This window comes from Cornus florida, unplaced genomic scaffold (genome assembly GCF_030987335.1).
Source record: "Cornus florida cultivar Cherokee Brave unplaced genomic scaffold, ASM3098733v1 CherokeeBrave_3.0.0_Hap2_Chr09, whole genome shotgun sequence".
Lineage (NCBI taxonomy): Eukaryota > Viridiplantae > Streptophyta > Magnoliopsida > Cornales > Cornaceae > Cornus > Cornus florida.
Window position 1 is genome coordinate 72,661,126 of NW_026775579.1, and position 17,674 is coordinate 72,678,799.

At 34.6% G+C, this 17,674-nt stretch overlaps 1 protein-coding gene across 1 annotated transcript; it reads left to right on the forward strand.

The window, feature by feature from the left end:
• The first annotated feature begins 4,460 nt into the window (after positions 1 to 4,460).
• LOC132274387 (F-box protein At5g03970-like) lies at positions 4,461 to 6,737 on the forward strand. Its single transcript, XM_059775656.1, has 2 exons — positions 4,461 to 4,565; positions 5,344 to 6,737. The coding sequence occupies exon 2, from the start codon at positions 5,348 to 5,350 to the stop codon at positions 6,554 to 6,556; it is 1,209 nt and encodes a 402-aa protein (XP_059631639.1). The 5' UTR covers positions 4,461 to 4,565; positions 5,344 to 5,347; the 3' UTR covers positions 6,557 to 6,737.
• Positions 6,738 to 17,674: the final 10,937 nt, after the last annotated feature.

A 17,674-nucleotide genomic window follows, 5' to 3' on the forward strand; every position in this document is an offset into this window, starting at 1 on the left:
AAAATTATAGTTTAGTGACTAAAATCAAAGATAATAGCAGTAAAGTGAACATAAAGTTACAAAAAAATAAATAGTTAGTAATATCATAATTATATGGCTCTTAAAGGACCATTTGAGGGTACTTTTGTCAAATAATTTTATGTATTTGCCAATAACAAGTATATAATTATTTTGTGTTTTTAAGTTTGAACACGGCCAAGAAGAAAGGGAAAGAAGGGTTGGAATGGGAAATACAAACACCCCCCCTCCCAAAAAAAAAATAATAAATAAATAAGTAAAATAAAATTTAGAACTTATCAATAGAGCTGCAAATATACCGACCTAAGCCTTGGCATGCTCGGGCTAGGCTCGCCACAATTAGGGAGGCGCCCTGGCGAGCCAAAAATAGCCAAGCTCGAGCTCGGCTCGTCAGAAGGGCTCGTCTACGTGCGCGCGCACAAACACACACACACACACACACACACACACACATATATATATATATATATATATATATATATATATATATAGGACACAGAGATTAACAATGCCAATATACACAGCACGTACATATATAAGTATATATAATACAAAACAGATTAGTGTTTAAATATAACACAAATATATCATATATATCAATGTGTTGAGTTATAGATCTATATATATATATATATGGGTCAAGTGCAGAAAACACCCTTCAACTATGCTTAAAGTGCATATCATATCCTTTCAGTGCAAAAAACACTCCTCAAGTTTCAATTTGGTGCAATCAAGTCCCTCTAGCACATTTAAAATAAAACTGGACTAAAGTACCCTTAGTCAACAATTTTATAAAATATATAAAAATACAAAATTTTCTAAAAAGACTAAAATGGACAATAAATAGTGACGTCTTTGTTTTGTACACCCATTTTGCAATTTGGTTTGGGTGAGGCATCGAGACGACGATGAGGATGGCGGCGATGAGATGGCAGAGGAAGGAATGTCGATTATAGGTATGAAATTGGATTGACTCAATTGCTTGAATTGAGCTTTGTTGAGAGTAGAGCATAGGAGAAAAATTAACAATATACGTTAACACTAAAAAAATTTAAGGGTGTGGGTGATGGTTTGGGTAATTGAAGGCGTCACGACCCTTGGAGAGAAGGAGATCAGCGGAGGAATCGGCCATTGCCGCCTCGCCCCAATTACATCCGCCAGAGGCAAAGAACAACCATGGATAAAGGCACCAACTAACCCAATTGCAATCAAAACATAGTCCAATCCATTTGCAAATTTGAAACTAAAAATCTCACCAAACCCATATGAAGGTGGTGACTGGTGAGCTTTAATATATATATAAACAGTGGGAGAGACCCAATCGGCAAAGCAACTCCGGCGACCATGAACACCGACGAGACTCGAGAACTTGTTCGATTTTAAGTTCTCTGCAAGAGCTGTGAGTTGCCAATGCGAGCACCAAACGCCGAAATTCAACGCCGTTGAATCTACGACTGTGTAGTCGTCGTTGAATCTGCATCATCGCCGTCGGCTGTGTAGTCGCCGTTTAAATCTGCTCTCCGAGGCTCTGCGTCATCGCCTACATCTTCTTCGGCTTGCCGTCACGTGCGAATTGGGTATCTTTAATGCGATCTTAAACGTTGAATACGACCAATTTCACTTAATTGTTCCTATAATTATAGTTTATCAAGCTTTAATTGTTCACATTGATTCATAATTGCAAGTTTATTGCAATTCTAGAGTTTCAAACTGAAAATTGCACGTTAGTGGCTAAGGAGAAGAGTTGCTGATATTGCTTGTTGTTTGAGTTCTGGGTTTGAAATAATTTTGAGTTCACAGGCCTATTGTAGAAGGCGAAGAGAGTGGATCTTGATTCCATTTCACAGACCCATTATCCTGGGTTCGCAATCTTGGCATCGAGATCAGGCCACCGCCACCTCCAATCCACAACCCGTAAACCATCGATACCACCGGAGCAGTCGCCGTGTATATATATGTGTGTGTGTGTGTGTGTGTGTGAGATTGATGGGTGTATATATATGTCTGTGTATAAATATGTATATATGTATGTGAGTATATTTATATATATATGAATGGATGAGATTGATGTGTGTGTATATATATAGATAGATATATACGTGTATGTGTGTATATATATTTGGATGAGATTGATGGGTGGAGTTAAGGAGTGAATTATGGTGTGAGGAGGAGGAGGAGGCTGTACCATCAAGTGGTGGTTGAAGAAGAAGAAGAAGTCGATGGTGGTGAGAGGAACTGGCGGCAGAGAGTAGAGATAGAAGGTTGGGTATTTTCGGAAGACTAAAAGGACAAAATGGGTATTACAACAATAATTTAGGGGTGTTTATTGCACATAGGTGTAATTTTACACAATTTCAAAAGATTAAGGGTGTTTATTGCACACTTTTTCAAATATGGGGTAAAAGTGTTACTCAGAGTATACTTCAGGAGTGTTTTCTGCACTTAACCCATATATATATATATATATACCTCTTCAGGTTATTTGAAATCATTTACAATTAGCAATTTTTTTCATTAGTCTTCCATTGTTGTCCTGAGAAAATGAAACATTGAAGGGCAGTCGGTGAAAGAAGAATCGTTGCAGAGAAGGAAAGAAGAGAATAGAGAAGATGAGAGGCGTTGCCGCTGCCGCTGTCGCCTATGCTTGGTTCGTGGTAGAGAATGAAAGTAGAATAAGGTTTGTTTGTTAACATAAATGGGTTGGGTCTTTAAAATAAATATGTGCCATTTTTATTGGGCTTTGTTATTTAGATTGTAGTAATAGTTTTCAACTGGGCCTATCATGTATAATTGTAATGGACTCACATTTATGGGCTGGATCAAAAATTTATAAATGGCTAATAAACAAGCCTTATTCACGAGCCTAAATGAGTTCATATTCACGAGCCCATATGAGCGCTTAACTTTTTTTGGGCTCGGCTTGTTTACTAAACGAGCCTAGAAATTGGGCTTGAGCTCGGCTCATTTTCTTAACGAATGAGTCCAGCCAAACTCTTAGCAAGTCGAGCCCGAGTTGTTCATGAACAACTCAGTTCATTTGCAGCCTTACTTATCAATAGCTATTCTCGTGAGAACAGAAGAAGAAACTGTAGAGAGAGAGAAAAACAGTATGGATCCAAAGGAGGAGAAGATTTTTTTTTTTTTTTTTGAGTTTGATACATTTTAGAGAGATTTATAAAATGAACACTTATTTTTATAGAATTTGTATAATGATTGAGTATCAAGGATTTGTTCCCAAAAATAGATAAGAGAAGATAATTATTATGTGATGTTTGTCAATAAAAAGGTATTAATAAAATTTATTCTCAAATAGTCACTAAACGACTTTTTGAAACTTTATGGTCACTTGACTAATTTTAAAGTTATTACGTTTAACGGTGAAGTAATCTTAACTCCCTTCACGTTTGTCAAAAATTGCTAATAGATTAAACCAGTGAAGAAGAAAGGGGAACCTCCCTTCAAGTTTGGTAAACTTTGCCCTCATATCTCCTTTGTTAGTTGACTGTCAAAAATTGCTAATAGATTAAACCAGTGAAAAAGAAAGGAACCTCCCTTCAAGTTTGGTAAACTTTGCCCTCATATCTCCTTTGTTAGTTGACTGTCAAAAATTGCTAATAGATTAAACCAGTGAAAAAGAAAGGAACCTCCCTTCAAGTTTGGTAAACTTTGCCCTCATATCTCCTTTGTTAGTTGACTGTTAGGCATGTCAAAAGTCAACTAATTTGAAAAAAAAAAAAAATATCAAAATTACCATTTCTTATTGTAAAATGTCCAAATAAACCTTACTCACTTTTGAAAAGTACAATTTTAATCTTAACCACTTGGACGTTTACACCCTCACATGTACTCCTGCAACCTCATTCACTGATCCAACTTTGCAAGCACCTTCTATCTTTGAGAAGGTGCATTTCAAGTTTGTTTGATCTATGAAAGAAAATCAGGAATGAGTTCTCATATACATGTCTTATCTTAAATAAATGAAGTAATGCTCAATTTGGGAAATTGGAATTTTGCGTCTGTTTAAGGTATTTTCATATTCGGGTGCCTTGCTGCTATTGAAACTCCATCTATAAATGGACAAGCAATGCTGTTTGGCGCAGGTTAGCAGATGCCAACACCTAATTGAAGAGAGAGATAAGAGAACTGAGAGAGATTATTTTAACTTGTATCCTTTTTTGTTATTTTACAAAATCATGTATTTATAAAAAAATTTAACTTGTTTCCTTAATTGTGTTAGTTTAGGATTTGTTTAACTTGTGTCTTTTTTTGTCATTTTACAAAATCATGTATTTTTATTTATTTTTAATTTGTGTCCTTAATTGTATTAGTTAGAAGTTATTTATATAATATATTTTTTTTTGTTATGTGATTAGGAAATTAACTGATTGGCAACTTCTTTTCCTACTATTACTAGGATGGTCAAACAGCTTATAAATAAATAAATAAATATATATATATATACACACACACACACACGGGAAGTGTAACTCCCTTGGAGAAGCCAAATCCAATCCGTAGTTCTCTCAGATCGGTTTCTTCAAGTTGAGGTAAATCATAATTTCGATCTATTTGGGATCCAATTTCACTCGAATCTCATTATTTGATGTTTTTCTTCGTATTAAATTTGGATCATTTTGTTTTGGGTTTTGTGTTGTAAATTCCATTTGTTGTTGAATTGTGCCGATTGGGTATACAATTAATGGGCAAGAATGTGTTATTAATTTTTTTTTTCGGGGGTTCCTTCTTCTTTTGGGTTGGGGTTGAGCTGATGCTAGCTGCACAGATTAGAGTTGTGTGTTTTTTTTTTTTTTTTTGGGTAGGTTTAGAGGTGTGTTTTGTTCCGGTAAAAGTTCAGAATTTAGTTTTTATATCTGTTACCATTATTTCCTTAAATTTTTTCAGTCCAATTATCTTTCTTTTTGGGTGTTTGATTTTAATTTCTTTGATCTCCTTTTGTTGATGAATTATGCCGACTGGGTATGCAATTTATGGGTAAAAAAATGTTTATTTTTTATTTTTTTTCCTGGTTTGGGAGTGGAGCTGATGCTAGCTGTACCTTGCGGGATTAGATTTATGCTGTGTTTTGGTTTTGGTACAAGTTCATAATTTTTATTTTAGTTAAAATGAAACTATTTTTAGCTTCTCTAGTCGTTACAATTACTTTATTTTATTCAGTTTTTTTTTTTTTTTTTTGTCTGTCACATTATCTTTCTTTTTTTTTTTTTTGGTGTGTGATTTTAATTTCTATTTGTTTGTTTATTGATCTCCTTTTGGATATATCACCTATTCTACTTGCTCAATTGACAATCTCACCTTAATTTTCAGGAGAATGGTGTACAGCAGCAGCTGCTTTAGCAGTGTGGAAGTTGTGTCACACTGCGATGACCTTGTAAATGAGATTTTGCTTCGATTGCCTCTACACTCCGTCTTCAAGTTCAAGTGTGTATCCAAGACATGGAACCGTTTGATCTCTGATCCTATTTTCTGCATCAATTACCAGTCCCAGAGAAAGAATTCTCCTCCCCCATTGTTGGGATTCTTTCGGGTTACTCTCGCCAATGATCAGTCAATACTTAAGCTTTCATTCCTTCGAAATTGTAAAGAAAGGAAAGTTACAAAGTTGGATTACATTGAAAACTATTTAGTTATAGATAGTTCTCCTGAAGGCCTAATACTATGCAATTTAGAAACGGTCAAGGGTTTCAATTACTTCGTTTGTAATCCCATCAGAAACCAATGGTTTGCTCTTCCTACACCAAACAATGGACACGGTCCATCCTTTGTGAATTTGTCTTGTGAAGAATGTATCAAAGATGGTGCGGTACATTTCAAAGTAATTGGAGCTTTCTTTGAGAAAGAGCAGCCAACCACATATGACAGATTACATATAGAAACTTTCTCTTCTCGAACAGGCGAATGGAGTGAATCATTTCTCACTTCTCCATCTGAATTTTCATGTGGGAAGTCGTGTGGAGGTCGGTCAGTAGATGGGATCTTCTACTGGAAAGTTAGTGGTCATTTCGTCGCTTATGATCCCAACATGGGGGAAAATCGTCTCTGGCTGATAAGGTTGCCTGCTCATTGCAGCAAGAAAGAGCATCAGCCATTTATGAATTTTATATTGGGACAATCACCGGATGGTTGTCTACGGTTTGCCGTAAATGACGAAGTTCAATTCATAGTCTGGGATCTCAAAAAGAAGCTTTCTAGTTATAGTTTATGTCACACTATACCAAGCAGTGAATGGATGCTGAAGGAAGTTGTGGATTACAAGATGTTGAACATCATTAACTATCGCGCCACTGGTGGTGATCCTTACCTTCGTCGGCTTAAAAAATATCCTCGTCTGAATGCGTTTCATCCTCGGAATTCAAAACTGGTGTATCTCCGGCGGGGAAGCGTCATGTTTTGCTATGATTTTGAGACTCGAAGAGTGGAACGAATTCAGTATCATGGAAATGGAACTGTCATGGCAAACGATAGAATAGTACCTTACTTCGAACCTACTTGGCGCCCTTCTTTGCCTCCTTTACATTAGTTTAAACTCTTCCTAGGCTTAGCTTACATGGATTTAGGAAGCCTAAATAACAAATTGATCTATTTTAACAATTTATTTTTTTCTTTGATTGTATTAAACAAATTAGATGCATTAAGAATAATTTGTATTTTTGCTTGCATCTATTTATGAAGCCTAAAGGACAAATTGATTTTTTTTAGCAGTTTATTTTTCTCTTTGTTGATTTAAATAAAATAGTTACATATGCCTTAAGACAAATCGATCGTTCCATTCAGTTTCTATATATATATATATATTTTCAGTTTTCGCCATTAGCCCCTTTTAATATATATAAACTGAAAATATATATATATATATATGAAAGGAAGGACGGGTAAAAAGGCTAATGGCAACAATTTAGGAAAAAAAAGAAGGAAAAAAATAACTAGCGGCCACAATTGAAATAAAAAAGAAAGAAATAAAGGCATTAAAAAATATATATATATATACACACGCGTATATGGACTGAGGGAAGACATATAAGAAATAAAAGGTTGCTTTTATTTTAAAGTGGGTTATATTTTTCACGTTTTTTGAAAATAGAGAAAGAGTAATTAATGAATAATGAGACTTAAAATAACCAATAAGGAGAGCGATTGAGTAAGATAGTCGCTTAGCATTCCTCTAATTGGAATTAGTTCTCAATGCCAAGGTTTTGCTATGGGCTTGTTGTTGCCCTTTTTCTCTTATTTTTTTTTGTTTTGGTATGGGCTTTTGGCCCAATGTTTTCCTTGGGAATGCTCCATATACATTTGTAAAGTTTTCTCATACTTATTTAACCCAAAAAATAAAAAAATAAAAAAAATGACCCTCGTACAAAATGGTTTAATTTCTTGGTCCAAGCATCAAAGTTCAGCCTCTTATTTAGTGACAAGATCGATGAATTAAACTCTATTTTCCCTTCACTGTCGTGATCGATAGAGTTTCAATAATTGTATACTCCTCCTCCAGTCATGTAGCAAAGTGAAAATGATAATAGATTTAATTAAGCATTTAAAATTTTTTCCTTAGGCGTGTTGTTTCAGAAAGCATCAGCGATTACACTTAAATGTAATATTGAAAGTACAAAATTTAATTTAATATATTGAGTTTCATTATCCATTTTAATTTGTCAAGGAGGCAAACTTGTTAGATATTTAGTTGTGTATAGGGAATGTTTTTTTTCACTTTATTCTTATTTATATCCATTTTTTAAATTGTTTATAGGGAGACTTCATCATTTTTTTTTAAAGTTAATCTTAAATGCTTCCTTTCAAATATATAGTTAAACCAATATTTGGAAAGTTAATAGACATACTCAAATTAGATATAATAGATTAATTTCCTTTTACAAACATGTCTTCTAAATTATTACCCTATACAAATCTATTAGAAGTTCAAGAAACTAAAATTTTCTTGTATTCTATACCAGAAAAGTTTTGGAGAAAATAAAAAAATAAACAACTTGCTGGAATCCAGCTTATTCCAAAAGTTTCATTTCCATCTAACCAAACACCTAAAAATATTATTTATTTATTTATTTCTTTTCCTTCTAACTCTACTTCATGCTAACCAAACCAACCTAAATGATAATAGAATTGGAATTAGTTCTCAATGCCAAGTTTTTGCTACGGGCTTGTTGCCTATAGTTTTTTGATATTTGTTTTTGGTATGGGCTTTTGGCCCAATGTTTCCTTGGGAATGCTCCATATACATTTGTAAAGTTTTCTCCTTCGTTGCATGCTTATTTATCCAAATAAAATAAATAAATAAATAAATAATGACCCTTGTACAAAATGGTTTAATTTCTTGGTCCATTCATCAAAGGTCAACCTCATATTTAGTGACAAGATCGATGAATTAAACTCTATTTTTCCTTCCTGTCACGATAGAGTTTAAATAATTGTATCATCCTCCTCCAGTAGCAAAAGTGGAAACGATAATAGATTTAATTAAGCATTTAAAATCTTTTCCTTCATCGAGTCGTCTCAGAGAGCATCAGTATAAAGTTTGACTACACTTAAATGCAAACAATATATTAAAAAAAAGTGTAATATTAAAAGTACAAAATTAAATTTAATTTCTTGAGTTTCATTATCCATATTAATTTGTCAAGAGGCAAACTTTTTAGATATGTTTATTTGTTTATATATTAGTACATTAAATATGGAACGTTGATATGTTGTAAGTACGGGTGGCAAAATGGGTCACAATCCATCAACCCGCTCATATCCGTCCGCTTTTTAATAATTTTGAGTTAACCATATTTAAAATGGGTTAAAAATAAATTAGGTAATTTTTAATTACTTAATTTGAGGGTCAAAATGGATTGATTATGGATATCCATATTCAACTCATATTTCACCCATCATATAATAGACACACAACACGCATCTATTCTATATTACAATCTCTCACTCACAATCCTCAAACTAAATTTCTCTCTCATTAATCCCATCTCTCTAAGTTTCTCTCTCTAGAAATTTCTTATCTTTTCTTCACTTCTCTCCCAAAAACGAGTCGATAACTATTGCTGAGTTTGAGATTATTTTTTTATTTGTTATTAAATAAAATTTTAAAACTTTCCGAAAAAAATTTAAAATAAAAATAATAATAAAATAATTAAAAATAAGTAAAAAATTTAAAAATTAAATTTTTATATAATTAAAAATAATTATAATTAAAAAATTTAAAATTAAAAATTAAAAATAATTAAAATAAAAAATAGTTAAAACATAATAATTAATGGGTTCACGGGTCATAACGAGTTGACCCTATATATTTTTTACCGGTTCTGAATAGGTTGAATATAAGTTTTGACTCATTTTCAATCTAGCCCAAACTTGGACCAATCCGCCCATTTGTCACTCCTAAGATATATATATCAGCAAATTAGATATGGTGTTATATATATGGGGCCCACAATATGGACATTCTTGGGCGTACAAAGGAAGCCCACTTTTGCTTATAATGAAAGCCATAATAAGGCTTGCTTGGGAAGCTAATGTTTGGAGCCTATAAAAGGCCATGTCGCCTGATGCTTTTGGAGCAGTTTAATGAATAATAGTTTCCCCACTTTTTTTACTCTCTATCTGTGTCTATAAGCTCTCACTCAATATATCTCTGTCTGAATATTACTCCATATACATATTTATATATTCACAACACGTTATCAATATGAGACTCTGTCAACTGAGAAGAAAATTATATTTTTCTTTCTCACTTCAAAGGGTAAGAAAAATAATTATTTATATTAAATTGTTGTTCAAATTTTACATATAATTAAAATTGTTGAGCCTGCAGTCTCGCAACTATTTATTTATTTATTTATATTAGAATATTTTTGTCCATTCTTGAAAAGTAAATTGTTGAGCCCGAAGTCTCGCAAATACTAAATTATTTAATTTGCAAACTCGAAGTTTTGCATATATTAGTATATTCTTTGTGAGCCTGAAGTTTCAAAAATATTTGGTACTCTTTGCAAACCCGAAGTTTCGCAAAATTTGTTGGCCTGAAGTCCAAATGAATCTGAAATTCTTTGACCTGAAGTCATTTACACTGAGTACCCTTACAAACCTGAAGTTTTGCAAAACGTAGAAAAATAAATTATATGTGCCTTTTAGTGTAAACATATTTTGTCTTTTTGTTATTGTTTTGTTTACTGAAAGTACATAATTAACTTTTGACATTATATATTTATTGGCAAATCACATTACAGTGACTGCATTATTTTTATAATCTCAAATTGATTATTCTTTTTGTGAAATAATTCTAACTATGTTATTTTATCATTTATAGTTCATAATGTCAAACTTACCAAGCTTGAATTTGTGGCACTTGATATCTCGAGCAAAAACTACTTGTCATGGATCCTTGATGCCGAGATCCACTTGGATGTCATGAATCTCGGTGAAACAATTAAGGAAAAAAATAATGCGTCCCTGCAGGACCGCGCGAAAACCATGATCTTTCTTCGCCATCACCTCAATGAGGAATTAAAAACAAAGTATTTCACGGTTAAGGATCCACTTACACTGTGGAAAAATCTGAAAGGACGATATGAGCATCAGAAAACTGTGATCCTTCCAAAAGCTCGTTATGACTGGATTCACCTGCGATTGTAGGATTTTAAAAGTGTAAGTGAATACAATTCAGCTTTATTTAAAATCAGCTCACAATTGAAATTATGTTTATTTAAAACATACTTCACATTTCATGCCTTAAATGTGCTCTTGCAGCAGCAATATAAAGAGCGCAGATTTACCAAATATTCTGAGCTGATTTCTTGTTTGTTGGTGGCTGAACAGAATAATGAGCTTTTGATGCAAAACCACCAGTCCCGTCCCACTGGATCTGTACCATTCCTAGAAGTGAATGTGTCATCATTTCACGGCCATGGACGTGGACGTGGACACGGACGTCGTGGTGGTCATGGATATGGTCGCAATAGAAATAATCGTGGTGGTCATAATTCCTCATTGGTTCCTAGAAGGAACTCCACACCGTCCCACCAGAAGTGGAATTCAAATGCGACTAAGCAGGCAAAAGAAAAAGCTTTGCAGAACAAAGCTCCTGAGATATATGATGACAAGCCTTGCTATAGGTGTGGAATGAAAGGTCATTGGTCGCGTATCTGTCGTACGCCCAAACATCTAGCTGATCTTTATTGTGCCTCAATGAATGATAAGGAAAAATGAAAGGAAATTGAAATGAATTTTGTGGATGACGATTTACCAACTGATATTACTCACTTTGATGTTTCTGATTTCTTTGCTGATACTAGTAGTAGTATTGATCATTTTATTGGTGATGGAAATGTCCATACCAATTAATGCGTCCTTCTCTAGCATGTTATCCCTCGTGTGTTTTATCTTATCCGTATCAATATGTCTCTATCTAGGTTATACTAGTATGTTTTTATGGCTATCTTGTATGTAAATTTAGTTTGTATTTCAAGTTTGAAGTAATGAAATATATATTTTGTGTATATGAAGAAGCATGGATCTGACTAAGGCATTGACTGTACCCAAGATAAATGATGAAGATATATGTCTGGCAGACAGTGCAACAACGCACACTATACTCCGAAATAGAAAATATTTTTCGAGTATAACATTAGTTGAAGCTTGTGTCAATACAATATCAGGTCCAGCAGATCTAATTGAAGGCTCTGGAAGAGCTATCATTGTGTGACCATGTGGAACACAATTGAATATTGATGATGCTCTATACTCTACCAAATCCAAAAGAAATTTATTAAGTTTTAAAGATATACGTCTCAACGGTTATCATATTGAGACTATAAATGAAGGGGGCGTTGAATATCTCTGTATTACATGCCAGAAGCATGTATTAGAAAAACTCCCTGCTTTATCTTCTGGGTTATATTATACAAATATAAGAGTAATTGAGTCACATGCAGTGACACATCAGAAGTGCTCCGACCCAAATATTTTTATACTTTGGCATAATCGCCTTGGTCATCCTGGGTCAACAACGATGCGCCGAATCATTGAAAATTCACATGGTCATCGACTAAAGAACCAAAAGATTCTTTTAGCAAATAATTATCCTTGTACCGCTTGTTCACATGGTAAATTAATAGTCAGACCATCACCTTCCAAGGTCGACGTTGAATGCCTACCATTTTTACAACGAATTCAAAGGGATATATGTGGACCAATTCATCCAGCGTGTGGACCATTTCGGTATTTTATAGTCTTAATTGATGCATCAACACGGTGGTCACACGTAAGTTTACTTTCTACTCGTAATGTTGCATTTGCTCGATTCCTTGCTCAAATAATCCGATTACGAGCACAATTTCCAGATTATCCAATCTAGACTATCCGTCTTGATAATACCGGAGAATTTACATCTCAATCATTTGATGACTATTGCATGTCAACATCTTGTTGCACACACTCACACCCAAAATGGTCTTGCAGAATCTTTTATCAAACGTCTTCAGTTAATAGCTAGACCATTACTCATGAGAACTAAACTACCTATTTCTGCTTGGGGACATGCGATATTACATGCAGCATCACTAGTACGCATTAGACCAACTGCATATCATAGTTTTTCACTACTGCAACTTGTGATTGGTCAACAACCAAGTATCTCTTACTTACGAGTTTTTGGTTGCGCTGTATATGTTTCCATTGCACCCCCACAACGCACCAAAATGGGTCCTCAACGACGACTTGGTATTTATGTAGGTTTTAATCCTCCATCTATTATTAGATATCTTGAACTTATGACAGGTGATAATTTTAAGGCACGGTTTGCCGACTGTCATTTCGACGAGTCTGTTTTCCCTCCATTAGGAGGAGAAAAAAAAAAAGCCAGAAGAGTAACGAGTTATTAATTGGAATGTCTCGACTTTATCTCATTTAGATTCTTGCACAAATCAATGTGAACTAGAAGTTCAAAGGATCATTCATTTGCAAAGTATTGTAAATCAATTACCTGATGCATTCATTGACACAAAGAAAGTGATGAAATCACATATACCAGCTGCAAACATTCCAGCAAAAATTGATGTCCCTATAGGACTGTTTGTCAATGTTGTTGCAAATGCATCTAAGATACGCCAGAAGCGTGGTAGACCAGTCGGTGCAAAAGACACTATTCCCCGGAAGAGGAAAGTATAAGAGAAATCAAATAAAGAAATTGGCGCTCCTGGAGAGGTCACACTTGCAAAAGAAATTGGCGCTCCTGAAAAGGTCACACTTGCAAAAGGAACAACGAAAATGATTGATCAATCTAAATTTTATAAGTAAGTAGCCCCAGAAAATATGCATGCCCCGGAAGTGGCATATGCCCCGGAAGTGGTACAAGCCCCTGAAGAGGCACTGGTACCTGAAAATAATGAGATCTCAATAAACTATAGAGAATTGTGGGATAGAAATATAGTCATTATTAACGATATATTCTCCTTTGCAGTTGCTCTTGATATTGCAGATGATAATAAGGATCCTGAACCTCAAAACGTTGAAGAGTGTCGACGTAGGAATGATTGGCCAAAATGGAAAGAAGCAATACAGGCAAAGCTAAACTCATTAGCTAAACGTGAAGTATTTGGACCTGTAGTCCAGACACCTGAAGATGTCATGCCTGTAGGGTACAAATGGGTATTTGTAAGGAAATATAATGAAAAAAATGAAATTGTAAGATTCAAAGCCGGACTTGTAGCCCAAGGTTTCTCGCGGAGACCTGGTATTGATTATGAGGAGACATACTCTCCTATGATAGATGCAATCACATTTCGCTTCTTGATCAGTTTGACAGTCTCAGAAGGACTGGATATGCGTCTGATGGACGTGGTTACAGCTTATTTATATGGATCACTAGATAGTGACATATATATGAAACTCCCTGAAGGATTTAAAATGCCTGAAGCAAATAGCTTGAAACCACGTACCATGTATTCGATCAAACTACAACGATCCTTGTACTGATTGAAACAATCCGGACGCATGTGGTATAATCGACTGAGCGAGTATTTACTAAAAGAATGATATGTGAATAATCAAGTTTGTCTATGCATTTTCATCAAGAAATCAAGATCTGGATTTGCCATTATAGCTGTATATGTTGACGATCTAAATCTTGTGGGAACTCCTGAAGAGCTCACCACGATTGCTAATTATTTAAAGAAAGAATTCAAAATGAAAGATCTTGGTAGAACAAAATTTTGTCTCGGCCTGCAGATCGAACATTTACCAAGTGAAATTCTTATCTATCAGTTAACATACACTGAAAAAGTCCTAAAGCACTTTGATATGGATAAAGCTCACCCTTTCAGTTCTCCAATGATTGTCCGATCACTTGATGTTAAGAAAGATCCTTTTCGCCCTCTAGAAGAAGGCGAAGAAGTTCTTGGTCCTGAAGTACCATATCTTAGTGCAATCGGTGCTCTAATGTACCTTACCAATTGTACCAGACCTAATATAGCATTTGCCATCAACTTACTAGCATGGTATAGTTCTGCACCAACTCGAAGACATTGGAATGGAGTCAAGCACATTATGCGTTACCTTCGGGGAACGACTGATATGGGGTTGTTTTATTTTAGAAAATCAAAGCCCCAGTTGATCGGATATGCAGATGTAGGTTATCTTTCTGACCCACATACAACCCGATCACAAACAGGGTACTTGTTTACTTGTGGTGGTACTGCTATATCATGGCGATCTATGAAACAGACCATGACTGCAACTTCCTCAAATCACTCTGAGATACTCGCAATTCATGAAGTAGGTAGAGAGTGTGTTTGGTTGAGATTTGTTATACAACATATTTGAGAATCATGTAGACTCTCCTCAATCAAAGATAGTTCAACAATATTATATGAAGATAATACAACATGTATTGCACAAGTAAGAGGAGGATACATAAAAAAGTGACAAAACCAAGCACATTTCACCAAAATTCCTTTCCACACACGAGCTTCAGAAGAGCTGTGATATCGATGTTCGGTAGATACGCTCTAGTGATAATCTAGCAGATTTATTTACTAAAGCGCTTCCAACTACAACATTCAAGAAGTTAATGGACAACATTGGAATGCGTCAACTAAAGGATCTTCAGGGTTGAACTAATGAGGGGGAACAATTGATCAAAGAGGTATTAGCATACTGTACTCTTTTTCCTTCATCCAGGTTTTATCCCACTGGGTTTTCCTGGCAAGGTTTTAATGAGGCAATTTTAATCTATGCAATACCATACACAAAGATACTGTACTCTTTTTCCTTCACTAGGGTTTTGTCCCACTGGGTTTTCCTTAGTAAGGTTTTAACGAGGCATATTCTTAGTGTAGTATTGTGGACCCCAAGGGGGAGTGTTATATATATATTCCATGACATCCTAATCCATTATTTATAATAATACGAATTAAATCATTCATTAAAACAGAACCAATCTGTAAGCTTAAAACAAACCAAACACAAATCATTCAAGAATTGTTTTAAATAACCATATACATACTGATAATCAACTTGACATATATTTCGCATGCTAGATTAGATTAAAATTCAACTAAAATCCTAGAGACATCTAGGTATGTACAAAACACAGGACAAAGGGATAGAGAGAGAATAGAACTTGCCTGTGATTTCAATTATGAAATCTCGGCGTCGTGTCCACTGTTCCGGCAACACGAACTTCTGTAAAGTCTCCTAGTGATCTGGAATAGTCCACCAAAATCCCACCTTGGTCCCCTCTGTTCTTCTCTTTGCCACCCATACAGTGTTTTGTTCCTTTCACCCTCTGTTTTTATAGAATTATCTCCCCGTTTTTGTTTTATGAGTTATGAGCGTAAACCCTAGACTACAGCATAATGGTTGTATTTATAGACTTAAATTCTAAAATCCTCATTCTTGTAATAATAGAGACAGAGCCCTAACGTTACCCCAAGTCAGCTATAAAGCAACCAAGATGTATCCATGTCGGTTAAACACACTATCTTCCTAGAGACCCTAGTTAACTAACGTAATAACCAAAACTCATTTAACTTATTTATATCAAAATTAATAATTACTAAATTAATCCATTTAAACACACAAGCCAAATTAATTTAATTAAAAAAAATACAAGTAAAGAAAACAATCTATTTAAATCAACCAATAAAATAAAACCAACAATTAATTAAAATAAAATCCAACAAATAACCAATGTGACACATAAGCACCTAGCCACAAAAACAAATTAAAATTTCATACAAAATAAAATTTAAATTCCAATTTTATCCTTTTGAAAACTAGGGGTATTACAAGAGACACCAAACATTAATTTAAGTTCTTTATATGATGCAGTTCATACAGAGTATGGGGTTGAAGCTCATAGGATGCAACTTGATAGAGCAAAAAAGAAGGTTCTAGATGAGCTTGAGGGAAACCATGGGAAGAGTTATAGTTTTCTCCCTATGTATGCTACTGAGGTTATAAAATCAAACCCAGGAAGCTTGGTAGAATTTGAGCACCACTGGCCAACTCCCACATCCACACCAGAATTCCAAAGAATTTTTATCTCATTTGAGGCAATGAAAAATGGCTTCCTAGAAGGTTGCAGGCTTTTGATAGGATTGGATGGATGCCACCTCAAGGGTGTCCATAAAGGTGTGTTGTTGGTTGTTATTGCCCTTGATGGGAATAATGGACTATTTCCTATTGCATTTGGTGTGGTCGACAGTGAGAGTAAAAGTAGCTGGACATTCTTTCAGAATCACTTGCACACCGTTATTGCTATTGGGACTGAACCAAGGCATTGGTGTTTCATGTCAAACATGCAGAAGGTATATTCCTCTCTTATTTAATTTTTTTTTTTTTGTTGTATTTTTATTTAAATTGTTAATAACATGAACATGTATGTCATGTATGGATTCAATAGGGTCTTGAACAAGCAATAGCCAACATTTTTCTTGATGCTTCTCATAAGAGATGTTGTAGACATCTCTTTAATAACTTTAAGAAGAACTACCTTGGTTTGATGGTAAAAAGATATTTTTGGAGGGCTGTTAGGGCATATAATGCGCTTGATTTTTAGGAAGCTATGAACCATTTGAGGGAGTTGTCACCTAAAGGTTATGATTGGTTAATGAGAAATGTTTTAGTTGAGAGTTAGTCTAGGCATGCATTTAATGAGAGGGTTAAAAGTGATCATGTAACAATCAACATGGCAGAGAGCTTCAATAGTTGGGTGGGTGAACTTAGACATAAACCCATTTTAACTTTGTTTGATGGAATAAGGACTAAACTGATGGAAAGGATACAAAAAAGATTTGAAAAAGGGTGTGACTTTTCAGGAATGGTCACTCCTAAACATAAGGAAGAAGTTGAACAAAGTATTGGAAGATTCAAGGACTTGCACTATAATATTTGCTAGTGGTGAAGAATATGTGGTCATGGATCAGGGATTTATATATGTCATTCACCTTGGTAGGAGGACTTGTATTTGCAATTCATGGCAAGTCAGTGGTTTTCCATGTAAACATACAACAACAACTATTACTTATAATATGTATAACATTGAGAGTGTGATACTCCCGAATTTTCGAATGCGGGTTGGCCAGGCCCACGCCCGAATACCCGAGGATATCAAAACAAATTGATAATAAAT